The sequence below is a fragment of the Drosophila miranda genome, chromosome 3 (assembly GCF_003369915.1).
Source record: "Drosophila miranda strain MSH22 chromosome 3, D.miranda_PacBio2.1, whole genome shotgun sequence".
In the NCBI taxonomy this organism is placed as follows: domain Eukaryota; kingdom Metazoa; phylum Arthropoda; class Insecta; order Diptera; family Drosophilidae; genus Drosophila; species Drosophila miranda.
In genome coordinates, this window is record NC_046676.1 from 4,931,487 (window position 1) to 4,958,335 (window position 26,849).

A 26,849-nucleotide genomic window follows, 5' to 3' on the forward strand; every position below is an offset into this window, starting at 1 on the left:
TACTACAAAGTATTTATACTAAAACTACCAAAAAATTCCCTAAATATTCCTTTAATTTCAACGTCAAAAGGTTTGAATGCAACGCGTCTATCATTGCTAGGGATGGCAGTCGGGTGTACCAATTATGAGCGTATGACACTACACTGTCGGAGATCCGTTGGTTCCGATTTTCAGATTGGTGGCAGATTGCTATATGCTATATGCTAATATAACAGACTGTAAGGAATTTTGTTAGCATAACTCTTTGACTGCAGACTTTTTCTTTCATGTTGTGTCTGTCTTGCAGATAAGACAGTTAATTATTCACTGTGATGCCATCTCTAATGCTCTTTCGATGCATTGAAAGATTTCCCTCATATTTGGCGCGCTCAACAGTTGCGCCCCGTAAATTTGAATGAATGAATGAAAATCATCAGCTTTCGCGTTTGTTTCTCGTATTTCTCATGAACTTCAAATTTTATTTGAATTATTAAATGTACATTATTGTGTTTAGAATTTATAAATATGCTTTTGGGAGTGTGTGTGTGGCTTCAACGCTCTTAATAAACACCATACTTGTATGGTTTTTCCCTCATAAATGGTGCTCTTTAAACTTTGCCTTAATTTCGATTAGATTTTTGGTGACCAAACAATTGTTCAAAGTACATTACATTACATATAATAATTGGTAAAAATTTGAAATATATCTTCTACGACTACACTCTGTAAAATTTGCATATTTCTATTTCTATTTCTATTTTGGGGTTTCAACTATTTTTTCTGAATTGCTGATTGTTACTGAGTTGCCGTTACTTTGTTTTGTTAATGTTTAAAAGTTGCCTTTAAAATGTTATTTGAGAACTTCGCTGAGTTGTACAGTTGAAATACTTTGAGATTTGCAATTAAAATATCTAAAACTACATTGTGCTCGCAAATCGTTTGTTTGTTTGTTTGTTGTGTGTGTTTTTTTTTGGTGTGTGCGCCAGCAAAACGACGGTTTAAAATGTTGAATTAAAATTATAAGTACAATACATAAAATACTTTTATTAAATATATTTAGCGATATCACCACGATTTGTTGTTATTGTGCTCTTAAAAATCATGTAACAGAAAAGATTTATATGCTAAATTATGAATTAATTGTTATCTTTTACTGTTTCTTTCTTTTCTTTATATGTAAATGTTATATACTCGTATATTATAAATATTCATACGATTTGTATCGTCCCCACTGGCGGCTCCACTCCTCCTCGTTGGTTGCTGTCGTAAATGCAGTCAAAATACGCTTGCGTCTAAAAAATACATTCCCCTTTCAATCTGTGCGGTGTGTGCTGTTGTGGGCCCTTCCATCCTTCCATGCTCCTTACCAATCTACAATCAAGTCTAAATCTGAATCGTTGCTCTACTGCTACACACCAGTGCTTCCTCCGGGCTCCCCCTTCCTTTCCATTCCTCTCTGCTACACTCGTGGGTGTGTGTGCTTATGAAATTAGGCATACTGCGGTGCTTGGGTAAATGCAATGCCACGGCCCCTCCTTCTCCGTCTGCAGTCTCGTATTACAAGGTGCAGTATTCGGTGAGAATGGGTATGGATTTCAGCAGCTCGTTGATGTTATGCTGATCCAGATGGGCCACCAGCTTCTCGGAAGACTTGAGCAGATTGACACAGTTCTGGAGATTCTCGACAATCTCCTTGGTCATGCTGTCCGACGACTTGGTGATGAGCTCGGCCAGCTTCTTGCCCACCTCGTACTTCACCAGCTCATCCTGCAGGCGTTGCGCCTGGTCCTGCCCCGCCTGATGGGGCTGCGACAGATAGACCACGGAAAGTATGCACAGTGCAATCAGCGCCTCGTTCTGCATCACCAGGTGCTGAGCGGTCAGCATGCTGACCATGGCCTCCACAGTGCCGTCGTTGGCCAGGAACTCGCTCAGGCTGGTGCGATCATAGTCCTGGGTGAGCGGAATCTTTTCCGCTATCTGCTCGGCCGGGGCGTCGCCCTTGCGAGGCAGCGCATAGTCAATCTTGCTGAGATACGCATGCTTAATGAGCCAGGCCATCAGGCGCAGCGACTCCCCGGTGACGCCCACGTAGTCCGACGATTTGCTCCAGTGCACCAGCTGCTCGATCAGCGTCTTGTTCTTCAGCAGCTCCAGGGCGAGTTTCTCTACAAAAAAGAGACATGCGGGGCTACAGGAAGGCGAACATGAAAAGGGGAACGTATAAGGGACTCACCCTGCCCGTCGACAGTCATTCGGAGAGTGCCTAGCAGCTTGAACACAACAGGTGGCTGATGGATCTCCAGCATGGGCAGAATGGTCTGCACCAGGCCCGCCTGGATCACCGCATTTTTGTTCGGCTTTGGTATGACCAAATTGCGCAACGCACTCAGCAGTGCGTGCTGCAGACGGACATCGTCCTTGACGCCATTGTTCTTGGCCAGCACCTCGAGCAGCTTGTTCATGGTCTGCTGCTCCACAAAATAGATGCAGTGGCTGTCGGTGCGGGCAAAGTTGCCCAGGGCCAGCACCCCAGTGGTCAGCAGATCAATGTCCGACGAGTCCAACCAGTCGACCATGTTCTTGAGCAGCGTTGTCGTGTACAGATAGTGCATCGATTCATCTGGAAAATGCAAGCAGTGAGGTTAACTGCGGCAAGATTGGGAGGGCTCTACTTACCGCCGGTGAGAATGAGAACGATCAGCTCGCAGGCGAGCTTCATCAGGGCCCGGGCCTCGCTTGTGCTGGCCAGAGTCTTGTACTTCTCAAGCAGATTGTAGATGGTCTCGCAGAGCCCGTCCTTGGCCAGCAGCAGCTTCACCTCGTCGCTCTCTGCCTGGTAGTGGAGCAGTTCCAGGCACATCTCGGCCAGGTCCGGGTTGGTCGAGGCGGCCAGAATGCGCGACAATTGAATGTTGAGCGACGCCTCGAAGTTCAGGTCCGCCACATTCTCCGTGAGAATGCTGAGCAGGGGCAGCGTGTTCAGCAGCAGATCCTCGTGCACCTCCACATTCGAGGCGCCCGTGGCGATGATCGCCTGCAGCTTCTTCATCACGCCCAGTTCCATGGCCCGCTTGGCCAGCCCCTCGCCACCCAGCAGATAGTTCGAGAGCAATCCTCCGCGCACCTTGATGAACTGCGCCGCATTGGCCACATCTTCGATGCTGGCAATGTCGAGCAGCTGCAGCAGCACCGCATCCCCCTCCAGCTCCAGTATGAGGTCCCGGGCCTCGTCATTCAGGTAGCATATGTTCCCCAAGGCCCTGCAGATCTGTATGGGGAGCTCCATGCTGCCGTCCGGCGTCGGCACCTGCCGCAGGCACTCCAAAAAGGCTGCGATAATGTCGCGTTTGGTGAACTTCTTGCGCTGCACCTCCGACTTGGTGATCTCCGCTATGCACTTGGCCGCCTCCTTGCGCACGTTCGTGTCCTCGCATTGGGTCAACTCCAGGAAGCAGTCGGCCAGCTCATGCTTATCGAACAGCTTGGGGTCCTTGGTGGCCGAGATCTCGCACAGCAGGTTCGTCGTCTTGCTGTTGCCCGCACTCACGCTGGTCGTCTTCAGCTGCTCGATGAGCTCGTCGATTTCAGCTTCAGGAGAAAGCGGGGAACAAAGAGACGAGAATATATCATTAATTAATCAATGTCCGAAATACATACAGTACAGATAGAAGAAAGTTCTTTCGATCACAAAAACTATATACATATTATCTGAAGAAGTATTCTGTCTTTTGAGAAATACCTATTTAAGGCAGAACAGGGGCATACAGCAGCAAGCCAAGCATCACTGCCGAATCATGTACACGACATGTATGATGCTCATTCCCTTTCACAGCATTCGCAGTCGAATGTCAATATGCCGCGTGACGATTGACGTTCTACAGGGTAACGAGTATCCAATAGTCTATATGAAGACTGGTTAAACTCTCTTATTCTGTCCCTTTTTTGCACAGCAAAATTGATTGCCAATTTCGATTATCATCTGTGCCCGAAGCCAGGACAGGCAAAGGACAGGACAGTGTTTTCAAAGGGAAATGACGTGCATGAAAATATGTAGAATACGTGGGACATCTCCAGCCTGAACCAAAGCATATTCCTGTGTGGGTTTTGAGTATAAATAAAATGCTGGGCCATTAGAATCTAGTTAGGACAGAGCTGTGCGCTCAGGAAAACTTCTCGAGCGTGGGCCGCATTAAAGGACCATTTCCCTGCACATAGCCACCAGATGCTCTGGGGTTATGAAGCGGGGGAGACCACAGACGGAGAAGTGATTTGCATAAGTCCTTGCCGCGGGCGAAACAAAAGCAATGTGCGAGAGCAATCACGGGTTCAAGGAATGGATGTGGAATGGAGCTATAAACAGAGGAAATGAACACCCTTTAAAGACTTTTAAGACTTTGGGTTTGTCGAAGAGTAAAGGGAATTTGCTGAGAATGCTTTATAGTTATGATATATTCCCTTAGGAAGGTTCCAAAGGTTTTCCCCTTGCATTAAACTTGAATTGGTTTTTAAAGCTACCATTTAACACCGTTTAACTTCAAATAATGATCTTATTTTCTTCTAGTACATTAGAGAGAGAACGATTGAGAGCACAGAGAGAGGGAGAGAGACAGCAGAATGCCTTGCCGGCAGATCATGCACACATACATGCACACCTCGATGTACAGTGGTTGTCTCGTTCTAGCATCTGGAACATAATGATCCCTGCCTGTTTTTCATAACGGAATGATCAGAGCTATTGCGTCCCATCAGCAAATTCTAAAGCGTTGCTCCCATCCGTTGTTCCGTTCCTGGAAAGCCACTAACTCGGAGAAAAAAAACCTTGCAGAAATTGCGTAAAATGTGGCTTAGGTTTAAATTTGATTTTCCCTTTTTGAGCAGGTGACTGGGCCCCAAACAGGCGCCTCTGGGGGTGGGGGTGGGGGTTGGGTCTTTTATGGCCAGCATTATCACAATATTATTTCAGTCATTCCCTTTTTTTGAAACACATTCGGACCGGGGAATGAATAGTAGGAGAAACGATGCGAAGCGAAGCGAAGGACAAGTGCCCCGACCGACCCCCGCCATCAGTCGACAACTGGCGACAGTTGGTGGCAGCAACATTGAGTGGAGTGGGGCAGCCAGGGTAGGGGCAATTCAACAAACTTTGTGGAGCATAAATAATGAATAGGTTAAACAAAGGGCAAAGGAGAACCCTACCGATGGGTGCCGCCGCTGCCACCCCTCCTCTTCCCAGCATCATTCGAACAAGGGAACGGCGGAGAGAACTAACTGCCAGACATGTTGCACTTAGAAAGGTAACTCTATCCCCAACCTCTGAACACGAGTATACAGTATACAGTGTACTGAATACATATGTACAAATACAAATACAAATACAAATGCATATGCAGATTCACATTCAATGCAATCCCCTCAATAGGCAAATTGTGGCACTTGTTTGTGCCCTCTCCTCTCCTTTCCTCTTCTTCTGTCCTCTCTGCAACGCAGTGAATGCAATTGGAAGGACAGGTGGCAACCCCCGATGGACGCGGCAGACAGGTGCAGGTGGCGCAGGTCGTGCAGCGCTACTTCCGCCAGACAGAGACGGAGTCAGAGGCTAAGAGTCTGCCTGCCACAGCCTTTTTTCGCTGTTGTTGTTTTTGTTTTGCGTGCCTCAAAATGTTTGCTTTGGTAACTGGTACTCGTTGGTATTCAGAGTGTGCCACATGCCGCTCCATCCCTCCGTCCCTCCATTACAGCCATCCATCCATTCCGTTCGAGTTCCGTGGCAAGTTCGTTAGCTTTTGCTTTGAGGAAGCCGAGGAGCCGGCGCCCATTTGAGGCATTTATTCGCTCCAGTTTCTGGGGCAATTGTTTCATTTTTTTCAGTCTATTTTGCATTTCGGGACTTTGCCTGGTTTTATTTATTTTTTATACCCGATACTCAAAATGAGTATTGGGGTATATTAGATTTGTGGTAAAAGTGGATGTGTGTAACGTCCAGAAGGAATCGTTTCCGACCCCATAAAGTATATATATTCTTGATCAGCATCAATAGCCGAGTCGATTGAGCCCTGTCTGTCTGTCCGTCCGTCCGTCTGTCCGTCTGTCCGTCCCCTTCAGCGCCTAGTGCTCAAAGACTATAAGAGCTAGAGCAACGATGTTTTGGATCCAGACTTCTGTGATATGTCACTGCTACAAAAATATTTCAAAACTTCGCCCCGCCCACTTCCGCCTCCACAAAGAACGAAAATCTGTGGCATCCACAATTTTAAAGATATGAGAAAACTAAAAACGTAGAGTTGTAGAGAATGACCATATCTTTAAGACAGCGGAATTTGAATTGGATCGTATTATTTTTATAGCCAGCATCAAGAAAACAATTTCATTTTTTCTCGCCCTGTCTCTCTCTAACACACACGTAGCATAGGCGGCTTTGCTTAGAGTAAAACATTAGCGCCTAGATCTCAGAGACTACAAAAGCTAGAGCAACCAAATTTGGTATCCACACTCCTAATATATCGGACCGAGACGAGTTTGTTTCAAAATTTCGCCACACCCCCTTCCGCCCCCGCAAAGGACGAAAATCTGGGGATATTCAAAAATCTCAGAGACTATTAAGGCCAGAGTAACCAAATTTGGTATCCGCACTCCTGCTAGATCTTACTATAAAACGTGTATCTCAAAATTTCGCCCCACCCCCTTCCGCCCACACAAAGGACGAAAATCTGTTGCATCCACAATATTGCACATTCGAGAAAACTAAAAACGCAGAATCATAGATAATGACCATGTCTATCAGATTGCTGAATCTGGATCAGATCAGATCATTTTTATAGCCAATAGGAACAAATCAATTTGCAGTGGCTACGCAGCGCCCGACGTCACGCTCAGACTGATTTTCTGTCTCTCTCTTTGTCGTGTCGTTTAATATTAGCGGCGTCTGCCGGAGGAGAGCCATACTGACTTAGTATCGGGTATAACCGTAGAGTTGCGGTGTCCGCAGCAACTCACAACGTTCCCCCTCGTTTTATGTATATTTTTTGCTGTATTTCGATTCTCCATCAAACGAAAATTCAACATGAAAATTTCCCGAAAACTAGTGCAAAAATATATGTATGTATTTTATATATGTATGTATGTAGTTGCTGCTGTTGTTGCATGTTTGATTCGTGTGCAATTTCTGCTCCTTTTGTTTTGGGTCTCTTCAGAATGTGGGCTATGCCCCAGGAAGTGCGCGTGACCCCGAAATGGAAACCATGGAAGTTTCTGGTGCAGAAATGTTTGCTATGGGAGCAGTCGTAAATATTGAACGGATTTCGGGTGAAGCTGGCAATCAATATTTGCCACTGGGTGTTCAGTTCTACTCAGGAACTTCAGAAGAATATCCCAGGAGTATATTTGGTAGCCTTTTGATGGAAAAGTATCCCAGAAAATTGTATTTAGTTATGTGCGAATTGGATATCCTCGATCTTCATTAACGAACGTTTATAAAGTTTCATTTCACATCGGGAAATGTAGAAACGTCGACTTAAGGGGAGTTCCCGTTCTAAGGTCTAAAAATTTAGGCATTCTTTCGTTACAGAATTTAGTTTTCTGAAAAAAATATTACTTTAAACTAAAGGAAGTAATTTATTAAATTTTTGCATTCAAAAAATATCACGAAATGCCAGCTCCCGGCACGCGCGGTGAAACATTATAATCGGTTGATTCCTCGATGTTTTAGAGCCATTCTTAAATATTTTTAGATGAACTAATTTAATAAATTCCTTTTTTTTAGCTACAAGCAAACCATACCAAAAAGTACTTTCGTAATACTTTATTTTGTATCTAAAACAAATTCCTGTTCGTGCCTTAGAACGGGAATTTCCCCCTAATATAGCTATATTATATACATATACACCTAATTCTATTTTTACACGGTCTTGTTTTACACAGTTTTGAAATAACACGGTTTGAAAATCGAAAATTTTTAATTTTTTACACGTTTTTATTCCATTTAATACGGTTTAAAATAACAGCACATATATGTATATAAAAACACACACAGCTTATAAACAGCTATGAACCAAACGAAAACAATAAAGAGCACAAGGAGAATATGTACATATTTGTTTCTCTTTCGATTTTTTGCATATTCGATCAATGTCTTTTTTACCCGGTTTTTCAGGAACAAATCTACCGTGTAAAAACGGAATAATTATTTAGATACATGATTTGAATTTAGTGCTAATTGAAATGTATTTACTTGAGAAATATACCTAGAAAATTAGTATGATATATACGAATTTACGATCCTTCGACCATAAACGAACGAAAATAAGAAATTTCGGAAGATTTCCATTGGAAAACGTTTCTTCCCCACTTCTTCTTTCACGGTATCTATCTGTTTTGTTTCTTAATTCTTAGTGATGGTACTATCGGCAACTATCGCCAGCTAGGGGTGGGCTGAAAGTCCAAAAGGGAGTCACAGTCACAGTAGAAAAAGCAGAGTGATTTGGTTTGGTTACTTAATTTATTCACAAATTTTAGCTTTGAACAGATATCCCCGATAAAGTACAATTTGGACAAGGGCAGGGGCAGGGGCGACTTTGAGTGCTCTGATGGGAAAAATGTGGAGCAGGAGGAGGAGTAGTTGAGTCCTGGGGCAAGACTAGACCTCTGTGGGCTCCTGCTTCTTTGGATTACTCCACAGAAACGGCCTAGGGCTGGACTTCCCGATCTCGAAGAGCGCCTTGCAGGCTGCTAACGGCAGGTCCTCCGCATGGTGGCGCATATTTTCCAGATCGCCCTGCCTCGCCCGCAGGCGCAGAGTGTCGCCTGCGAAGGAATGGAAGGAACATGACAACACATGACAACACATGAACCCTCCTCGGCGGATCGAACAACTCACGCAGTCTCGTCTCCTGCTGGCAGTTCACCTTCAGGTCTTGGATGTACACGCTCTCGATCTCCTGCTCCAGCTCCTGGCGCTGCTCCTCCGTATACTTGGCGGCGGTCTTCGGGCTCATGTAGTAGGCTATATTCCTGGAATGGCTGAAGCGGACCAAGCTGTGGGTGCTGCGGAGTGGATTGGATAGGAGATGTGTATCCTCGCCGCAAGTCTGGGCTGTTCCCTGAACGACTACTCACCTGGTGCGCTTGAAGCTGTAGTCGGGCACGGTGCTTAGGAAATGCATGGTGAGGAACATGAAGAGCAGCGCACACACCATTCCGATGGCCAGATGTTCGGTCTGGAACAGCGCCTGACTCTGGGGCACGCGCTGATTGGCCGCCATATAGGGGCGTCGCGGCGTACTCCCATCGTAGTCCTCCTCTTCCTCCTCCTGCTCCACATTCTCCCCATCAGAGTACTCGGAGTCGCCCATGCCCATGTCCAAAGTGTACTTCATCCGCCTGTCGTGGTCCGTTAGGCAGTCGGCGGCCTCGCTGATGCGGCGGAAGGCCATCTCGGCGCCAGGAGCCCGGTTCTTGTCGGGATGGAGGCGCAGGGCCAGCCTCTTGTAGGAGCGCTTCACCTCCGAGAAGGGGTCGTTCTGCGAGAGGCCCAGCACCTCGTAGTGGTTGCGGCATCGCAGTACCTTCTGAACAACGTCCAGCATCTCGGCGGTGAAGGCGTGTGGCAGTGCGTCCGACTGTAAGGTGGGGCCGAAAATCTGATCGCCGCCGACATTCGAGTCGCCGCACAATCGAATCACTATGGTCTTAATCTCCAAGAGGGCCTCGATCTGTCTGCGATCTGTGGTCATTAACAGGGCCTCGCGGATCCGTTCCAAGGCGTGGTCGTAGTTGCCCAGGCACAGGTCGCTGACCAGCCGGTCGTGGAGTTGGCATCTCGTTGGACCAGGCATCACGGTGGCTTCCTCCTCTTCCTGCTCTGTCCAGGTGGCTTCCTCCTCTTCCTGCGCTGTCCTGGTGGCTTCTCCATTGTCTCTCCGTCCTGCCCAGCAGCGTGCAAAGGCAAAAAGTGTGTGTTTGTTTTGTTTTTTGTTTGACCAACTTTTGATTTTGAGAAAGCTGTGTGCGTGTCAAGACAGCAAAGGGGATTTGGGAATCTTTTCAAATTTTGACGGTTTTTTGCAATTTGGAGATGTAAAACCCATTTTTGGTTAAGCAATTAGAATTAAGCATTTAATTGAACAAAAACCTTGTTTTTGTCGAGATTGGAATGAAGACTGTGGGAAAACGATCACAACGAATAGCCATGAATGAGTCATAGCAGTTAGCTTGATAAGTTTCATAGCAATCAGTATTGTCCATCCAGACTGAATAGTATTTTCATAGCATCCTGCTTTCATAGGGGCATAGAATCCAGATTGAACAGTATCATACCGACCAGCTTTAATAGTTTCATAGCAGACAACATGTGAAATGTCTCATAGCCATCAGCTTTTGAGTCGTTTAATAGCAGACAGATATGATGACATTTTCTTGAAACAGCAGTTTAATTTGAAGTTATTCAGGCACTCCACCTGCTTTGATCTCTTGTAATGTTTATATGTTGTATGCCTTCCCTTCCCCTCCCTGGCAAAGTATTTACAGTGTGTACACACTCCCTTTAAGTGGAATACAGATGAATGCGTGCACACACTGGCCTCAAAGGGCAGGGCTCAAACGTTGACAAAGTTCATCTTCAGTTTATGGACCACTTGAAATAACTCTGTGTTGGCCATCGAAGGGTGGGGGACGGGAATTGACAGCACTTCAGACCCCAAGAAGTATGCTTCAAAAGCTTCGAAAGGGACAACCTACTGTGTGCCAAAAGGGAGGACAGGACACAGGACAGGACTCACTCGCAAGTTAATTGAAATTAATTTCTATGCCAATTTGAATGATGGGCACGAACTCAATTAAAAAAGAACGAACAGAACGACAGTCCATCCCCCATTTCTGCCCCTCCCATTCATTTATTCATTCATTCTCAAGGCCATTAGACGGGGTCGAAATCTTATTAGCAGTAAAAAGAATCAAGTGAGGGCGAACAAGAAAAAGGAAATCACAAGTCAAACAGCCAGATGAGGCGCAACGCCAGAGGAATACGCAAAAAGGGCAGCCGCCACATGCCGGGGGCCTGGGACGGGTTTCCTCGCAATAAATTCGTTGCCGGGCAAACTAAAATACTCGTAACAGCCAGCTAATCCGGGAAAGCTGCGTGGAACGAATGAACAACAACGAAAAAAGCAGCCCAAAATAATAATAATAACCATAAAGAAGAGGCAGCAGCACTGGGGTGCTCTGATATCGGTCTTATCAGCGCTTTGGGGTTGGTTGCTGGATTGCTGGGTTGCTGGGTTGATGCCACAAGCCAAGCGACAGTCAAATTGTGTCGAAGCAAACTCCAAGCGAACGCGTCGACAAAATGCAGACACAAAGGACCAATTAAATTCTAAAGCGAGTGAGCCAAAGCGGGCAGGAGAAGGACCCCCCATCCGTGGGTCTTGGAACTGGCAGTGGGTCTCGCAACGTTGGGTCCCAGCTGCTGACGGCTGGAGATGTGGGGGAAGTGGACTGCTGCTCTGCCAAGCCACGTTTAAGTGCTGTGGGATGTTGCTGTGCTCCTCCGCCACAGAAAGGGTATATTAACAGAGCTGTCGGTGGATGCGGGGCATACTGGAACCGACAACTGTTGGCGTGTATAAAGCTATTATATTTTAGACAGACATTCCAGGGTATCGCAAGCTATTGGACGTTTCATTTCATTTATCCATTGTTATTTGTTATGCCACCCCTGGGGGTGGCTTCAATGGGGGAGGCGAGTGTTGAAACATGCCGGTAAACCTTGCACCTCACAGGAGGCATATACATTTATTAATGCGTCGTCACTGCTGCTGCTCCCAGCGGTGGTTCAGTGGCGGGGCTTAGGTGGATGGTTTCTTCCACCACAGTCACAGCTAGTGGCACAGTCCCAGTTAAAGGGAGAAAGTCACACACACGCACACACACACACACACTCAATTCCCGCCAGAATTGCAGAATTGCGAGCGCTTGTGCCATTCAATCTGATTGGATTGAACCCACCGGTAGCCGGTGCACTTAGCACCCGGTCAACTCGGGAGAGCAGGGGAGATCATCTAATCTGGAGCCCCCACTGTGCAAAGAAGCCGAGCAGAAAAACGCGTAAATATTGATTTTTCTCACATAACTCTGGCATCTGAGGGCAAAGACTGGAACTAGCAAAGAGCACACACACACATCTCATCCAGCTCGCCCGCCCACCAACTCCTCCCACTGGCTGCCACACCGCCGAAACGTAGGGCAGACAAATAGAAGTAGGAGACACACTCGAGAGCACCCGGCACGGCACGGCACCTGGTCTCGATTGGGTGTCTTCGCAGCTCATAAATGTATAAATATGTTTGGTGTGGGCACGGGCAGTGCATGTTGCACACACACACAGAGAGAGAGAGATGGGTTTTACTTATACAATGACACGCATGAGTTGCATTTGTTTATATTGGGGGGCTGCGCCGCAAGCAACAAACAAAACGTAAAGAACGGAATCTGTGTGTTGTGTTCCCGCATTAAAAGAGCAGCATACAGCACACAGCATACATAAAAATTATGAAACTCATTTCCTTCTCACTTATTCCTTATTCATTATTGTTACTCACTCGCCATGTTTGCCGCCGCTGACCGCTTTTGTTGATTCCCTGAACTGCCTGCCGCAGATGGTTTAGTGGATAGGCACGTTTTATCACTTTTTTGTGGCTTGTGGGCTTAACAATGCTATATAGCTAATCTTATTGTTAACACATCGAAAAAACTGAACACATTTCACTGATATTACTACTGCTGCATTTATTCCGATTCCAAAACACGTACACCCGCAGCCGCACTAACAACAAAAACTGCGACTAGGGATGTTAAATATATATCGAATACTTTTATATATATTTATTTTTTTATAATATTTTTATATATTTTTGTATATTTGTGATTTTTCTTTCGTTCTTGTGAGCACATTTATCGATCAAATATACCGATAAAATACACGCAGAAATAAACCAAAATATACCGTCTCATTTAAAAAATATACCGTAGATATACTGACGAAGTCAAGTTCTATTTTACATATTCCTCGTTTTTGATATTCCGACGAATATTACTAGCTGGATTAAGCCCTCAGCCATGCCCACATAATTTTATCCAATTAATGAATCAATTTTCTACTGGACTGGCTTATTTTAAATACTTGCTTTTATTGGATCTTGCCCAAAAAAATATTTTAGTGAAAAAGGACAAAAAATAAAACGTAAGGAAAACTCGTTTCGTTGAATAATGCTGACTAACTAAAACTTTTAGCTCTGCATCTACAAGATTAGCTACTTTTAAGTACTAATTTTTATTTTATTGTGTCTGAAACAAGGTTTAAACAAAAAAGGTCAACAAAAAAACAGTGACAACGTAAGTGAGAATGGAATTTTGTCAACCGGAGTATGGGCATTTGCATACCCTATTTCGCTCATTCCATTCAGTGTTGCGGGCAACATTAACTTGAAAAAGTCAAAATACATTACATAAAAATAATTAAAAGGACAATGCTGTTCGATTTCTCGTCCCATAAGACGTAAGAAAACGTAATGTACCGATGAAGGAATGAACTCAGCCCATTTAACCCCCCTTTATTTAAGCAGGTTGAAAGTTTAAAAGGTTCAAAAAAGAACAACAGAAATGATCAACAGAGCCGTACACCGGGTATAACATTTTGTTGCCATTTTAGCCTATTTAAGTCTGGATCTAGCTTATTTAAAAACGGAAATGCTTGAAAAATTATGAAAGGCTTATAGCCTTAAATCTAGCCTTTTTTAATATCGCTATAAGGCTTTGGTCAAATGTACTGACTTATAAAGACGCTGGCAAAAACAAAAATTTTGAATAAATCGCTTTATTTGGCATTGGAATTTTAAGTCCACCGTGGTCAAATGCTGGGATTGAACGGGTATTCAGCCAAATGAATATCATTAAGACCAAACTTAGGAACAAAATGAACCATTAAACTTAATATTAAATATAAGGTTTTAGAAATAGTTAATTGTTATACATCAAACGACTAAAATTCTTTAGAAATTTAACGAATATGGATGCCATATGGACGGATTTTTTTTTAATACAATACAGAAAAACTACTCTCTTTATTGTACATGATACAATTTTCAGTGCTTCAGTTTTTTTTCATTTAAACTAAGCTACTGGAATGTTTTTTGGGGTGCTTAAAATTACACATCACTATATACTAGGCAGGCAAAAAACTTCGAATTTTGTCGGCATGCAAGGTTAAACTCACCCTTTTTCTCAACATGCTATGGAAATCATGGCATATAGTAATCTGGGGTGATACCAAACCAGGCTGCCAGGGATGTGGCACTGTTAAATGTCCATGTTAATTCTATGTTAAAGATAGCGCGGTAGAGTTGCCCCCGCACACGCAGAATCTGATTGTTTATCTCTTAAAATTGTGGTTACTTTAACAAAATACACATTTAGTCAAATAAAAAGATACCATAAAATAGTTTAGAGACTAATTTGGCCGGAATTGTATGAAATAGAGCACATCAGCATAGTCAAACAAGTACTGCGTGGCCGCGACAACACTGCGCTATCAAGGCATAAAATAATTTACATTTATAAACTGTGCGCTGCGTTTTCCCTCTGGCCGTTTAATCACAACACCATTTGTGGAGTGATTTGCTGCGAGGACTGTTCGTAAAGGCTGGTAAAATTGGAAAAATAACTAAGCAGAACGCAAAAATGCCGCCAGCGTCCGCGGTGAACAGTAACAATGCGGCTGCACAGGCAGCCAAGGCAGAGCGTGCAGAGAAGCTGCGAGGGGCGCTCAGAAAATTCATTGTGGCGGATCGCCAGCGCCGGCAGGGGGAGTACGATGCCTATTGCGAGCAAATGCGTGTGCGGCGGGAGGAGGAGGAGCGGGAGCGCGAGAACCACCAGGCTCTGGAGGAAACACGTGACGAGATCACCAAGCTGGACGAGCAGCTGGCGGATCTGCACAGTCAGAAGCACCAGCTGTTGGTCCAGCTTAAGAAGGTGCTCAACGAAGATGAAACACGCAAAAAGCAGGCCAAGGAGAACGAACTGTTTGCCATGCAACAGGCCGCGGCTACCGTGGCCACCTCGGTATTTCTACCGACCCTGCGACTACAGCATCACCAGCAACTAGCGAAAGTATGCATACGATTGGCAGCTAAAATCAGCCGCAATTTATCAGAGTTTGTTATCGTTTCAGCCACCGCCCGGCAACCAGTCGGGGAAGCGAGGGCGAAGTCCTTCGCCCCCCAATCATGCGTATTACAAGAGCACCGCCAGCTTTGCCCAACAAAGTAAGCCAGACTGCGGTCAAGGGCTGACACTTACAGTGAACGCTGCCAAAGACAGACGAAGACAGATTTGAATTTACGTTTAACCACTTAACCACACTTGACACACAATCGTTGCTCGGGGAGCCTTCACTGTACTTGATTAGCGTTGTACTATTATTTGCATGACCAACACCCCAGTCCCTAGCCTCCAGTCCCTCCCAATCATGATATACTCATTTGATTCCGCACACTAATCGCTAACCCACACAGGCACACAACTTATTTTCATTTCGTTATTTGTTTACGATTGATTCGCAGAACACGATGACTACCGTCGTGCCGCGGACTATGCTAGATTATCATGGAACAGTAAGAACCACAATCGATACAACACCCATCCATAGAACACCTGCAACATAACTAGCACCAACGCATCCATCACAGCCCGCCGCCCCACGTCTAATAAGCACTTTCGCTTCCTCTATGTTGCAGAGACCACGGCACAGTATCCCAGTACGGGCACCCTGTTCTACCAGACCACCGCAGCGCCGCCAACCCCACAGCAGCAGGCGGACGCCCGACTGCCGTCCATCTACAATTACGCCCTGCCCCTGAGACAGGCCTACCATGTGGAGCTGCCCAGTGCTACGGTGAGCAAGGCCTCCGACACCCAGTCGCCGAAGGCTCAGCCGATGCAGGTGCTGCACATCAATCTGGATCAACCGCCCATCTCCCAGTCCGACCTGGTGGTGCAGGCCACCAGTGTCGCCAACAGCTTGTCCATTCAGACGTCCAAGCCGCAGGTGACCATGGAGAAGCTGCCGGAACGATATCACATTGAGGTGAAGCATGACGGTGCGCCACAGAACCATGTACCACCGCCGCCGCATCTGCTGTCGGAGGGCGTGATCTTTAAGCCGATGATGAGCGAGCTCTCAATGCATCCCAATGTGCTGCAAATAAGCACCAGCCAGGTGAGTGGGACAGAACAGAACAGACGATGCTCTGCAACAGTTGGGCCTAACAGAAATATTCTCTCTTTCTATGACAGAATTCCAAGACTACTGGCAGCATTACACAAGGCTTTCCGCCGGGACGGGGAAGCTCAGGCCATGAGGGGCAATTGAACCGACAACAGCTGTCGCTGCTGCCTGGCCAGACGGCTACTCCTCCCGTTTCGAGCTCTGGATCTGTACCGCCGGCAGCCGGACAGCAACTGCAATATGCACGACGCTTGTACTAGCTCTACCTTCAGATTCACATCTAGATCCAGATCCAGATCTAGATCTAGACCCCCTTCTATGAAACTCACTTAGTAATCAAGATACAATTTTTAATGGAGATTATATTGACTACGCTGCCTGTTTGCGGTTAGCCACACACGAAATAAAGAACACAATAATGGCGTCCCTATTTTCCAATCGAATATACAGATTTTTAATTTTTAGTTATCTATGTATGTATGTATATATAGAATGTGTAATATTTATTATTTATTGGGGGGGTGGTGGATAAGTGGGATGATAATTTGCGAATTAACTCAAGTGTGACGCATGCTGCTTTCCAAATCCGCGCTACCGAGAGCTTTTCCTTCATCATAATGGCATTTCATTCCCCTTGAGAGACAATTCCATTTGTTACTTAATTTGTAATTTGCCATTTGCCAGATGTACGCCACGCTGGAGAGGAAACTGGAAATTCATAGTCAACAAGTGATTCATAATCGTTTCTGTATTGTCAATAATTGGGTTCGGTTGTTCGGTAGTTGTTGTTCTTCTAGAATCTATCTGATCGTCTGGGGGAAATACATTTACATACGGAACGCCATAAGGTTAATTGTACGGAGCACCACTTGTTAATTAGCAATGTCAGCAGCGGGAAAGACAAATATGACGGATACAGTTAGGGCTCGCTGTTTTCGGATCCAAAAAATAAAGTTTCGAAGCCACGTTCTCTACAATTGGATTACGAAATTAATTTGGAAACCAGTTGTTGTTGTTGTGTGTCAAGGAAAAGTTACAGACAATTACAACGTATACCTCTCTCCTCCTCTCTGCCTCACCCCCGCTGCATGTAATTAAAAGCGGAAGCCATGCCCGAAGCCATAGTAGGGCCAACCAGGCCTTGTGGCTGGGGTGGGGAAAACTGCCGTTGGAGCCCCAACTGGTTGCACGTAAATACTTTCAGGCGCAAACCTGTTCGCTCTTTAAGCAACGCCTACGACAGTGCACAAAACCGCAATATCGTGAAAGTCGCAGGAAAATAGGCCCGTTCTCGATTCCCTTATCGCCATAATTGCTTAAGAGCGACAGCCTATAGATTTGATTATTGATGATTTTTAGCCACGATCGATTGGTAAAGCCTCTTTTAATAAATTTTTGTGGAATCGAAATTGAGAAAACTGGCTTCAAATCTTGCTGTTCACAATCTCCCAGTCTCTTAGGCCGCGGGGCAGATTCACAATCATTACGTACAGGCAGAGAGGCAGAGGCAGAGGCAGAAAGGGAGCTTATCAGCCTTCACCACAACCACCGAAACGCCGCTGGTAATTTGCATAAATAAACAAAAGGTTCACCATTTGGTAACAAAAACAAAAGCAAAACAAAAACCAAAACAAGTTAGTGCAATTAAATCGTACTGAAAAAACGGCTGCTGCCCCCCTGAACGATGTCATCGTCACCTAAAGTAGGAGGTGGGGACTTGGTTCGGGGAACCGTAACGAACAAAATGCTACGCGCCAACATCACAACACAAATTGGGGAGCCGAGCGCCAAAGTTCGTACGTGTGTTCGTGTGTGTGAGGCAAGAGCAACAGGCGGTTGCGGTTGGGGCAGCGTCAGCTTCTGGCAGTGGCGGCTTTTAAGCGATCTCTCGTCTCAGTCTCTATTGACGTCGGCACCAGTTCATATCGTGAGCGCGCGCAAATAGCACGTACAAAAAAAAAATAACGAAACGGAAGAAAAGTAACGCCAAAGGTGTGTTGTTGAGTGAGTTTTTGTACTCTCTGTACCGAAATATACGGTCTTATTTTCAAAATATATCGTAAATATACCGATGAAATACAACGTACGCAAGATCGCGCACGATCGCGCACACACACGCCATCCCGCTCGCACTCAAGGCGTCGCAAGCCTACAATACATGTCAAAGTCTGTTTAGTAGCAAAACAGAAGCAGCGCTAAAAGGCAAAATAAATCTGACAAAATTAGCCTTATGTCGCGATAATACATATAGATATAAGTAATATATAGAAACGACAGACGCGCGAGACTCTGTGGAAGATATTACCTTGTTGACGTATTTGGTTGGTAAAATGACGTCATAAGAAATTGCATAAAAAACTACTCTCAACATAAAAACAATTGCAGGCGGTAGTTACTTAATAGAATACGGCCACAGAAATGGAGTCCAATAAAGCCTATTTGCGGGAGAAGTACCAGGGCTTATGTAATTACTTGGAACGCGATACGGTGGGCAGTGAGTTGGTCATTTACGGAACCTCGGCTCTGATGCTGGCGGTGGCCTACGCCAAGCGGAAACCTGCCTATCTGGTGCGCCAGTTCAAGCAGCCGTCGCACATCCCCGAGCGCATCATCAACGAGCGCATTATGCACACGGGCAAGATCAGCGGCGTGCAGCAGCGGGATCAGGACACACTGCTGATGATCAAGCACCGCCCGCTCATACCCATCTTTACTAGCAGCACGCGCCTGCTCCCGGTGAAGCTTCCAGGCGTCAGCGTCAACGCCAATGGCTTTTCCTGGCTGCAGCAGTGCCTCGTGGGACGGGAGGCCACCTTCATCCCACTGAACAAGGGCGGAAAGAAGGACTACATTGTGTGCCAGCTCTGTCTGGTCCATCCGCCCAAGGGCAACCGATTGCTGGATGTCTCCGAGACGCTGCTCAAGCTGCGCTTTGCAAAGTTCGCTCAGGATGTGGCCTCCGGGGTGAAGCGCAACGGCAAATACTACAAGCACCTAAAGCGGGTCGAGGAGACCACCGCCGAGAAGGAAGCCTGGCTGTCCTGGGCGGCACGCTATCCCTATATCTGGCGGCGCTACAACGAGCTGAAGGCCTCGCTCCTGCCCAAGGAGAAGCTGCTGCCCGAGCTGGTTCGCTAATCCCGCACGGTGTCGGGATCCCAATACTGACCGAGCGTATTGTTAATATAGTTCTAAGTTCAAAGGCAATTGACGAAACGAAATGAAACTGAAAATCCGATCCGATTCCCAACCGCACTCCGGACCGTACGAGTACGTGATTGCGTGCTAATTTTCCCACTCAAATCGAATCAAAATTCTGGCATTTTTTTAAATAAACAAAATATTGAATTTGTTTTGGATGACATCAGTGCGTGGCTGTGTGTGTGCGACCCTACATTTGTGTGCCGCTGCTTCCCAAATAAAACGATAAAATACTTAATGCTACGTCTGCACGATCCATTTGTATTTCTCAATTCTGAATTCTATTCTATTCTGTATCCACGAACGAACAGTTGCAGCTTCTCCACAATTTCGATAGCCATTCTACACCGTACCGTCCTCACAACGAATCTCAGGCAAAATGAGCTGCGGAATCTCCATGGTTAAATATATACTGTTTATATTCAATTTGCTCTGTTCGGTGAGTTAAAAACAAGCATAGCATCGACATTCATTATAGATTATATCATTTTCCCCCTGCCATTGGCCAAGCCCAGTACGTCTCCAAGTTTAGTCTGGGATATGATATCATAAGTTTTGTTTTACCGTAAAAACTGGTTTTTCCGAAAATATTTTGTTTGTTTTAGTTTTTGTGAGAAAGTTGAGGCCTAAAAACCGGTTAACCAAAAACAGTGCGTTTCAGAACAATAATTTGGGTTTCAAGTTTAATCCGAATAGTCTGAATAGAGTCCAGATGTTAACGAAATGAAATCTAACGTATAATACGGAGTTTATTATAGATCACTTTCTGCATTTATCCATCTATAAGATCTTAGAGTATTGGAACCCGTGACGTAGTGGTAGCAGGGGTCTCTTTTATATGTAAATTCTGTATACACAAAAAGGTATTCTGTTTACTTGGGTTGACTATAAGATCTTAGAGTATTGGAACCCGTGACGTAGTGGTAGCAGGGGACTCTTTTATATGTAAATTCTGTATACACAAAAAGGTATTCTGTTTACTTGAGTTGACTGAAAACGAGTTTTGTGAGCTCATAACATTTGGCTCCAAAAAATATCCGTACCATAGCCGGGCATCCGCTCGAGGCTAACTGGTTTCAAACATAAACAAAAACAAAAAAGTTACGTTGTTCATTTGTTTAGCAACTTCTTAGTTCCACAAAAGTCACATCGGAGGACTGTACTCCACTGTAACTGGTTTTCGTGGAACTGCGATACGATGTGTGCAGGTGTGAACCGAATCCGACTCCGACTGGTACTTGCTGCAGCGCGGAATTCATTCCAGTCACGCAAACATCAACATCGGCAGTATGACCCCTCCCTTCTACTCTTTTGACGGATTTGTTCAATGTAAAGTTACGTAATTACATTCGAGCGACGGGTGGGTGCTGTCTGACCCCCCACGCCCGAAAATAGTTGACTTAATTAAATGTGAACTTGCTCCCCATTTCAGTCGAGACAAAACTTGGCCAAACACTGCATCCCCACACGCACGGAACGGAACTGAAGGGGGGGCGACGCGTCGGCTTTTAGAGCACACTTGAACTAAATATTCTTTGTGTTTTTTTTTTGTCGGGGGGGATGGATGGGCAAACAGATATACATCGAAGTGGAAGAGATGGGTGGGTGTTTCAGACATTGTTGGTGTCGCAATTTTCGTCAGATCTCATCCAATAATGCCCTCAACCAAATGGCTTAGGTCATGCATCGAAACTATGATCTCCGACAGATAATTACTCCGATCTAATCTAATAAAATAGTTGTTGACGCATTGCGATACAAAATCAAAGCCATAGTAAATATATTCTTCATATTTATCAGAGAAATTAATCTAAATTAACCGCAGCGAGCCCACATTGATAAGAGATAATACAGAACAACACCATTGATAGGCCTCGGAAAGAGAGCTCCATCACCACCATCCGTTAGAAATTATTCAAATTACTATGGTACCCTATATTTTTAATAGTTTTCTTGCAGTGTAGAGTATTGTAGCAACTGTTAGGGAAAAGCTGTTAAAGCTTTTTAAAGAGCTTAGTTTTGATGGTGAAAAGCTCAAAGCTTTACAAATGACATAGACAAAGTTGATTATTTTATTTTATTAAAACCATACATACATATATGATCTTTCCCAGATATGTGGCATTTTGTTGATCGTGTTTGGAGGCCTTCTGTTCAGCAACATCCACAACATCGATGACTTCGCAGAGGCCCTGCGCACCCAGCAGGTGCCCATCACAATGATTGTCCTTGGCACTGTTATCCTGCTAATCTCCTGGTTCGGCTGCTGCGGTGCCATTCGCGAGTCCTACTGCATGTCCATGACGGTACGAAATACGCACATTTGATCCTCCTAGCATCGGTCTCTCTTTAGCCTTGCACGACCTTTATTTGCAGTACTCGATCCTGCTGTTCGTTTTGATGATTGGCCAGCTGGCGTTGGTGATCTACATGTGGCTGCAGAAGGACAAGTATCTGGTCATAATGGGCGATGTGGTGGAGAAGGCCTGGGAGCGACGCACCCGTCGTGCCGACTACATGGATGCCATACAGATTAGCGTTAGTTTTCAGTCCCGTCCCCAGAATTGAAATATCAAAACATCTGACACTCGTTTTTGATATCTCTCCAGATGGAGTGCTGTGGCCGCACTAACTTCTCGGACTATTCCTTCCAAGGCTACTTCCCCCCCTCGTGCTGCAAGGATACCAACAACTGCCGCCCGGACACTGTCTACCGACGCGGCTGCAAGGCGGCCTTTGTGGAGTTCTGGGACAGAAACAGCGACATCATCAAATATGCCGGCTTGGTTATTGCCGCCATTGAGGTAGGTTCCCCCACAACGCAGAACGCTGATGGTTATACATATTAATTGAAAAATTCTTTTGATATTTCAGTTTGTGGGCTTTGTGTTTGCCTGCTGTCTGGCGAACAGCATCCGGAATTACCGTCGCCGCGCGGACTATTAAGTGCTGGACCTGGGAAAGCCTTACTAATTTTAATTGAAACCGAAAGTACGAATTATGTTGCCCAATTTTATTTACATACATGCATACATACGAGTATATCGATATAAATCACCTGACATAGATGGCCATTGAAATTTACATAATCTCAAGTTATACGAAGAAAATGAAATCCCATGAATATCTCGCTATGATCGCTTTTCGAAGATTGTAAGTTGAGAGATAGATGTATTGGAGTGCTAATATTTTTTTACTGTACAAAATAATTTATACACCTGACCGAAAGATTGCAATAAACTGAGAAATTTCAAATGGTTTTTGTTGAGTTCGACCCACTTTATGAGAAAAACTAGCCTACAGAAGTTTATATTTAGTCGGTTGGTCTATCCACATTGTGTAATCTGTGTACATAGGGATTTCTTATCTACGGACAGGGATCTGATGCCAAAGGCGAAAAAACCCCACCAACTGTCAGATTCTTAATCGAAATGTTTAATATTTCGTCTTGGAGTGCCCTCACCCAGAACGTATACCATATTTATTGGATTGATAAATAATAAATCAACGCGATAAGACGGGGGACTCACGTCGGAACTCCGACCAGCCAGAGTGTCATATGAGTCATCTTATTAGCCAACTTGTAGCCCCCACCGACAACGTATTGCCAAGTGCAAAGAAAGTGCTCGGAATGTAAATGATTCATCTTAGAAGAGAACGGGCTGCCCCCATGTGAGAATTTCATAAGTATGAAGTAATATTCCGCCCATACTCATAGATAAGTATCTATACGAACTGTTTAGACCAACAAATGATTCACACCTGTTTTGAGTACATTCGTTGTGTTCGGGTTCGGTTGCCAGTAGTTCCAACCACTTTATTGTACTATCTACGCCAGTGCAAGACGATAAGATCCATGAATGACTTTTATGGGTACATATGAGTACATATATGAGCTGCGAGATAGGAAACGAGAGAGTGGACCACCCATACATAAAGGTATTTTATTAGCAAGAGGAGATAAGTTCCAACTCTGATAAGATGAGGAACTCGAATGGTTTAATATAATGCCCCAGGTCTAGATGGAAGCCACTCAGTTTAACGAAAACAGTCCCAACGAACGAACGAGCGTACGGATTATAGAACGAGACATTCGGAATCAGCCGAAATACTATTATATTCACCGAGAAACCGTGCAACCTAGAAATCCAGAACCATGAATTGCCTATCAGCCATGTTCAAGTACCTGCTGTACTTCCTCAACCTGATCTTCGTGATCGGCGGCATACTGCTGATCGTTGTCGGTTCCATCATGCTGTCCACGATGGGTAACTTCACGGCCTTCGAGGGAGCTGTCAATACGGAGACCATCCCAATCATCATTATTACAATCGGCTGTGTGACGTTTTTGGTGGCCTTCTTCGGCTGCTGCGGCACGATCCGGGAGAATGCCTGTTGCACTACAATCGTAAGTTGGAGAGCACCTCTCGTTGATCCGGAGTTCCATTCTGATGTTATTATTTTCTCTATAGTATGCCATCTGTATGCTGGTCTTGTTTGCCCTGCAATTGGCTCTGTCGATTTGGATCTTTGCGGCGAACGACAAGTTCCTGGCCAAGATGAGCACAGTGGTGAACACGGCCTGGAATGAGAACAACGCCGCCCAGGGCTATCCCATGGATGCCCTCCAATTGGCCGTAAGTTTGGAAATGGAAGTTCCTGGATATTCTATAGGAATACTAATATATTTCTTATCCAGTTCAAATGCTGCGGAAACACTGGCTACCAGCAATACGAATCTTCAGTCCCCGCTTCCTGCTGCGGCTACAAGGATCGCAATCAGGTGTGCGAGGCTGCCATTTACACCCAGCGTCTTGGCTGCAATGGCGAGTTCGTCGACTTCTGGGCCTCCAACACGGACCTCATTCGATGGAGCAGTCTGATCATCGCGCTCTTCGAGCTGGGCATCTTCATTGTGTCCTGCTGCCTGGCCAGTGCCATGAGGAAGCGCTGATATGGAGCATCCACGCCTGAATCATCCCATTAGCTGTAGCTCAGTTCCTAGCATCCATGCAGTTGAAAGTACATGCATACATCAGTCGCCATAAATAAATCAAATAGGTTAAGCTCAATCAAGTATATTTTTTGTATGTCTATGTCTAGCTTTGGCCACCAAATCTTATCTAATCGGAACGGGTCGGTGTTTTCGCCGAAACTATATCCGTGTACCGGTTGATAAGCTCCCACCAACTCCATCCATATTTAGATCGTTTGCCCTCAAACTTTTGCAATGAATCATTTCTATATGCCAACTGTTATCGCTTGGCCCACCCAATGTTTGCTTTTCTGTGTCCGTTTTTTTTCGGTGGACTTCTTTTGGTCCCCAAAAAGTGATAAGATATCTTTCCGATATCGTTCATGTCTGAGGGACAATTTAAAAACAGTAGCCCAACAGAAAGACCAGTCCAATCGAACAATAGCAAACGACGCGTGAACGCGATAAATATCATAAAATTATAGCGCTCAAATACACACCTGGATAAATTTGATTTAATTTGTATTTGATTTGTTGAACTCGAAAGGATACGAAAAGACAAACGTCAACATGGGTTGTCTTTCGGGCATAGTCAATTTCATATTATATGTAGTTAATGTTGTGTTCTTGGTGAGTCCCTAAACTAAAGAAACTCAGTGAAAACTACACCAAGAATAAGTTTACGCCACGAACCTGCTGGAATAAATAAATAAAAGAAAGCTATGCTAATGGCAGCTTTAGATATATGTATATAATTTCTTTTGGATTTTGTGGACTGCAAACAAAGGATTTTTTTAATTTTGATAATTAACTAAAAATACAAGACAAGAAAATGGTGCCAATAACAAATATACATACCCAGTGAAATAAGGCCTCAAATTTTAATATTTACACTTTTTAAAAACGTATACGAATTCAATAGATCGTAGACTGGCATTTTTAACATTAGTATGAAAATAGTTAATTTGAATATTTTGTATTTATTAATTCTAATTTTATTCATATTTCAATTGTCCCTGTAATTGGTATCCAAGGCGGCCGCAGCTAGAGCCAGTTGGTCATTCTAGAGACAAAATATAAACTTCGTAAAACCAATAATAATCGTAATAATATTTTATATTATTATGAAACATATTCAGCTACAAATTTTATATACATATTTATATGTTTCAAAAGGATTTAAATTTAGATAAAATATTAAAAAGTATTTTGCATACATTTATGTTTAATATTTATTTTAAATGTGACGTGTCCCTCTTTAATATGCCATATTTCTGCGGATGTATTAGTCCCTTAATAAACCGATCTTTTCAGCATAAAATCTTACATCAGCTCTATAAAAAGAGTCCACGATATTGCGCACTGGAAAGCCAATGGAATGGGCATTGGTTTCATATGATATCATCATAAGGTTTTTGCTGTGGTTTATCACCCATGGAAATGTGCATGAGTGTGTTGCTAAAATCTTATCAGGCAGCTTGTAATGTCTTTTGACAAATGAGGACCTAATCAGCTAGTTGACATTATCTTTTTATTTGTAATAAATAAAGTTAGGAGCTCCCGAATAGAGCTGCCAATGGAGATTATGAAACCCCCTTACTCTCTGCTCCTTTCAGATCGTTGGCATCCTTCTGATCGTCCTGGGATCGATCATGTTGGCCGACATCAATCGCTTTGCCGGAATGAGTGAGGTAGAGCACACGAACACCATCCCCATTTGCATTACCGTGATTGGAGCCCTGATCTTTGTCGTCTCCTTCTTCGGCTGCTACGGCCTGTTCAGGCAGAGCGCTTGTATGACGGGAGCGGTAAGTACTCCTTGTTGAATGGAAGCTTTAGTTAAACCAAATCTATTTCGCAGTACACCAGCATGATCTTCGTGCTCTTCATCCTCCAACTGGTGCTCACCTGCTGGGTGTTCGTCAACAGAACGGCCTTCCTGAACGACATGAGAAGCCTGGTCACATCGCTATGGAACACACATGACTCCGAAGCGTTCGGCGTGCTGGAGGTGACCTTCAACTGTTGTGGTAACACTGGCTATGCCAATTACGGTAACCAGACGGTGCCCGGCACCTGCTGCGGCTTTGCGAACCGTCAGACCTCTTGCTCGTCCCAAATTTATGAGACGAAGCCTGGCTGCAATGACAAGTTCGAGGAGTTCTGGTACGACAACATGGACATAATCCGCTGGTCCGGCCTGGGCATTGTCTTATTCGAATTGCTGGTCTTCATCTTCGCCGGCGCCCTGACCAACTGCATGCGCCGCGAGAATGCTGGCAGACAAGTGTCCGCCTAGACAGCGAGAGAATCAATTTCCATAGCATACGTATATTAATGTCCATGCAATAATAAAGATTTCTACTGGCCACTGAGTATTCCCCAAGCGATAAGAATCCACTCGTTTCTCTGAAG

The 26,849-nt window shown here is 44.7% G+C and overlaps 7 protein-coding genes and 1 long non-coding RNA gene across 14 annotated transcripts; 5 read left to right on the plus strand and 3 right to left on the minus strand.

Moving 5' to 3' along the window:
* Positions 1 to 424: 424 nt before the first annotated feature.
* Positions 425 to 12,656, minus strand: LOC108160114 (rap1 GTPase-GDP dissociation stimulator 1-B). The gene is made up of 4 exons (XM_017293906.2): positions 12,573 to 12,656; positions 2,659 to 3,570; positions 2,216 to 2,602; positions 425 to 2,147 (listed from the first exon to the last, which is right to left on the minus strand). The coding sequence occupies exons 1-4, from the start codon at positions 12,577 to 12,579 to the stop codon at positions 1,537 to 1,539; spliced, it is 1,917 nt and encodes a 638-aa protein (XP_017149395.1). The 5' UTR covers positions 12,580 to 12,656; the 3' UTR covers positions 425 to 1,536.
* LOC108160115 (dnaJ homolog subfamily B member 14) lies at positions 8,002 to 12,651 on the minus strand. The gene is made up of 4 exons (XM_017293908.2): positions 12,573 to 12,651; positions 9,094 to 9,901; positions 8,855 to 9,021; positions 8,002 to 8,781 (listed from the first exon to the last, which is right to left on the minus strand). Exons 1-4 carry the CDS (start codon positions 12,577 to 12,579, stop codon positions 8,615 to 8,617), a joined length of 1,149 nt encoding a protein of 382 aa, XP_017149397.1. The 5' UTR covers positions 12,580 to 12,651; the 3' UTR covers positions 8,002 to 8,614.
* A 1,696-nt stretch (positions 12,657 to 14,352) lies between the features above and the next one.
* Positions 14,353 to 16,701, plus strand: LOC108159367 (G protein pathway suppressor 2). Of its 3 annotated transcripts, none has more exons than XM_017292592.2 (5): positions 14,353 to 15,141; positions 15,185 to 15,296; positions 15,594 to 15,644; positions 15,768 to 16,249; positions 16,327 to 16,701. In XM_017292592.2, the coding sequence occupies exons 1-5, from the start codon at positions 14,710 to 14,712 to the stop codon at positions 16,516 to 16,518; spliced, it is 1,269 nt and encodes a 422-aa protein (XP_017148081.1). In that variant the 5' UTR covers positions 14,353 to 14,709; the 3' UTR covers positions 16,519 to 16,701. The 3 variants fall into 3 exon arrangements, with proteins under 3 accessions (XP_017148081.1, XP_017148083.1, XP_017148082.1); XM_017292593.2 differs by having other exon boundaries at positions 14,354 to 15,141; positions 15,203 to 15,296; XM_017292594.2 differs by lacking the exon at positions 15,594 to 15,644.
* Positions 16,702 to 16,772: 71 nt separating this feature from the next.
* LOC108159377 lies at positions 16,773 to 18,050 on the minus strand. Of its 3 annotated transcripts, none has more exons than XR_001775321.1 (2): positions 17,914 to 18,050; positions 16,773 to 17,229 (listed from the first exon to the last, which is right to left on the minus strand). It is a non-coding gene; the product is annotated as an uncharacterized LOC108159377 (long non-coding RNA). The 3 variants fall into 3 exon arrangements; XR_001775319.2 differs by lacking the exon at positions 17,914 to 18,050 and adding an exon at positions 17,315 to 17,907; XR_001775320.2 differs by lacking the exon at positions 17,914 to 18,050 and adding an exon at positions 17,300 to 17,907.
* Positions 18,051 to 18,149: 99 nt separating this feature from the next.
* Positions 18,150 to 22,718, plus strand: LOC108159374 (23 kDa integral membrane protein). Of its 2 annotated transcripts, none has more exons than XM_017292601.2 (6): positions 18,150 to 18,250; positions 19,771 to 19,898; positions 21,574 to 21,765; positions 21,836 to 21,997; positions 22,069 to 22,263; positions 22,334 to 22,718. In XM_017292601.2, the coding sequence occupies exons 2-6, from the start codon at positions 19,839 to 19,841 to the stop codon at positions 22,403 to 22,405; spliced, it is 681 nt and encodes a 226-aa protein (XP_017148090.1). In that variant the 5' UTR covers positions 18,150 to 18,250; positions 19,771 to 19,838; the 3' UTR covers positions 22,406 to 22,718. The 2 variants fall into 2 exon arrangements, with proteins under 2 accessions (XP_017148090.1, XP_017148091.1); XM_017292602.2 differs by having other exon boundaries at positions 18,172 to 18,262.
* LOC108159369 lies at positions 18,309 to 19,709 on the plus strand. 2 transcript variants are annotated; one of them, XM_017292597.2, is made up of 2 exons: positions 18,309 to 18,583; positions 18,644 to 19,709. In XM_017292597.2, exon 2 carries the CDS (start codon positions 18,677 to 18,679, stop codon positions 19,394 to 19,396), a length of 720 nt encoding a protein of 239 aa, XP_017148086.1. In that variant the 5' UTR covers positions 18,309 to 18,583; positions 18,644 to 18,676; the 3' UTR covers positions 19,397 to 19,709. The 2 variants fall into 2 exon arrangements, with proteins under 2 accessions (XP_017148086.1, XP_017148085.1); XM_017292596.2 differs by having other exon boundaries at positions 18,310 to 18,579.
* Positions 22,719 to 23,477: 759 nt separating the features above from the next.
* Positions 23,478 to 24,538, plus strand: LOC117188479 (23 kDa integral membrane protein). Its single transcript, XM_033392402.1, has 3 exons — positions 23,478 to 23,867; positions 23,932 to 24,096; positions 24,159 to 24,538. Exons 1-3 carry the CDS (start codon positions 23,616 to 23,618, stop codon positions 24,411 to 24,413), a joined length of 672 nt encoding a protein of 223 aa, XP_033248293.1. The 5' UTR covers positions 23,478 to 23,615; the 3' UTR covers positions 24,414 to 24,538.
* A 327-nt stretch (positions 24,539 to 24,865) lies between these two features.
* Positions 24,866 to 26,824, plus strand: LOC117188478 (23 kDa integral membrane protein). Its single transcript, XM_033392401.1, has 3 exons — positions 24,866 to 25,064; positions 26,051 to 26,242; positions 26,296 to 26,824. Exons 1-3 carry the CDS (start codon positions 25,005 to 25,007, stop codon positions 26,731 to 26,733), a joined length of 690 nt encoding a protein of 229 aa, XP_033248292.1. The 5' UTR covers positions 24,866 to 25,004; the 3' UTR covers positions 26,734 to 26,824.
* The last annotated feature ends 25 nt before the right edge of the window (positions 26,825 to 26,849 follow it).

What these genes read in the sequence shown, in the direction of transcription:
- LOC108160114 (XM_017293906.2), bottom strand. An exon ending in CGTTCTCATTCTCACCGGCG is followed by an intron (nt 2,603 to 2,658) that starts GTAAGTAGAGCC and finishes TGCATTTTCCAG; the next exon opens with ATGAATCGATGCACTATCTG. An exon ending in AATGACTGTCGACGGGCAGG is followed by an intron (nt 2,148 to 2,215) that starts GTGAGTCCCTTA and finishes TCTTTTTTGTAG; the next exon opens with AGAAACTCGCCCTGGAGCTG.
- LOC108159374 (XM_017292601.2), top strand. Translation starts at nt 19,839, where the DNA reads ATGAGCTGCGGAATCTCCATGGTTAAATATATACTGTTTATATTCAAT. An exon ending in CCTACTGCATGTCCATGACG is followed by an intron (nt 21,766 to 21,835) that starts GTACGAAATACG and finishes CTTTATTTGCAG; the next exon opens with TACTCGATCCTGCTGTTCGT. An exon ending in TGGTTATTGCCGCCATTGAG is followed by an intron (nt 22,264 to 22,333) that starts GTAGGTTCCCCC and finishes TTGATATTTCAG; the next exon opens with TTTGTGGGCTTTGTGTTTGC.
- LOC108160115 (XM_017293908.2), bottom strand. An exon ending in TACAGCTTCAAGCGCACCAG is followed by an intron (nt 9,022 to 9,093) that starts GTGAGTAGTCGT and finishes TCCACTCCGCAG; the next exon opens with CACCCACAGCTTGGTCCGCT. An exon ending in CCAGCAGGAGACGAGACTGC is followed by an intron (nt 8,782 to 8,854) that starts GTGAGTTGTTCG and finishes ATTCCTTCGCAG; the next exon opens with GCGACACTCTGCGCCTGCGG.
- LOC108159367 (XM_017292592.2), top strand. Translation starts at nt 14,710, where the DNA reads ATGCCGCCAGCGTCCGCGGTGAACAGTAACAATGCGGCTGCACAGGCA. An exon ending in TGCTAGATTATCATGGAACA is followed by an intron (nt 15,645 to 15,767) that starts GTAAGAACCACA and finishes TCTATGTTGCAG; the next exon opens with AGACCACGGCACAGTATCCC. An exon ending in TGCAAATAAGCACCAGCCAG is followed by an intron (nt 16,250 to 16,326) that starts GTGAGTGGGACA and finishes TTTCTATGACAG; the next exon opens with AATTCCAAGACTACTGGCAG.
- LOC108159369 (XM_017292597.2), top strand. Translation starts at nt 18,677, where the DNA reads ATGGAGTCCAATAAAGCCTATTTGCGGGAGAAGTACCAGGGCTTATGT.
- LOC117188478 (XM_033392401.1), top strand. Translation starts at nt 25,005, where the DNA reads ATGGGTTGTCTTTCGGGCATAGTCAATTTCATATTATATGTAGTTAAT. An exon ending in TAGTTAATGTTGTGTTCTTG is followed by an intron (nt 25,065 to 26,050) that starts GTGAGTCCCTAA and finishes TGCTCCTTTCAG; the next exon opens with ATCGTTGGCATCCTTCTGAT. An exon ending in GCGCTTGTATGACGGGAGCG is followed by an intron (nt 26,243 to 26,295) that starts GTAAGTACTCCT and finishes TCTATTTCGCAG; the next exon opens with TACACCAGCATGATCTTCGT.
- LOC117188479 (XM_033392402.1), top strand. Translation starts at nt 23,616, where the DNA reads ATGAATTGCCTATCAGCCATGTTCAAGTACCTGCTGTACTTCCTCAAC. An exon ending in ATGCCTGTTGCACTACAATC is followed by an intron (nt 23,868 to 23,931) that starts GTAAGTTGGAGA and finishes TTTTCTCTATAG; the next exon opens with TATGCCATCTGTATGCTGGT. An exon ending in TGGATGCCCTCCAATTGGCC is followed by an intron (nt 24,097 to 24,158) that starts GTAAGTTTGGAA and finishes TTTCTTATCCAG; the next exon opens with TTCAAATGCTGCGGAAACAC.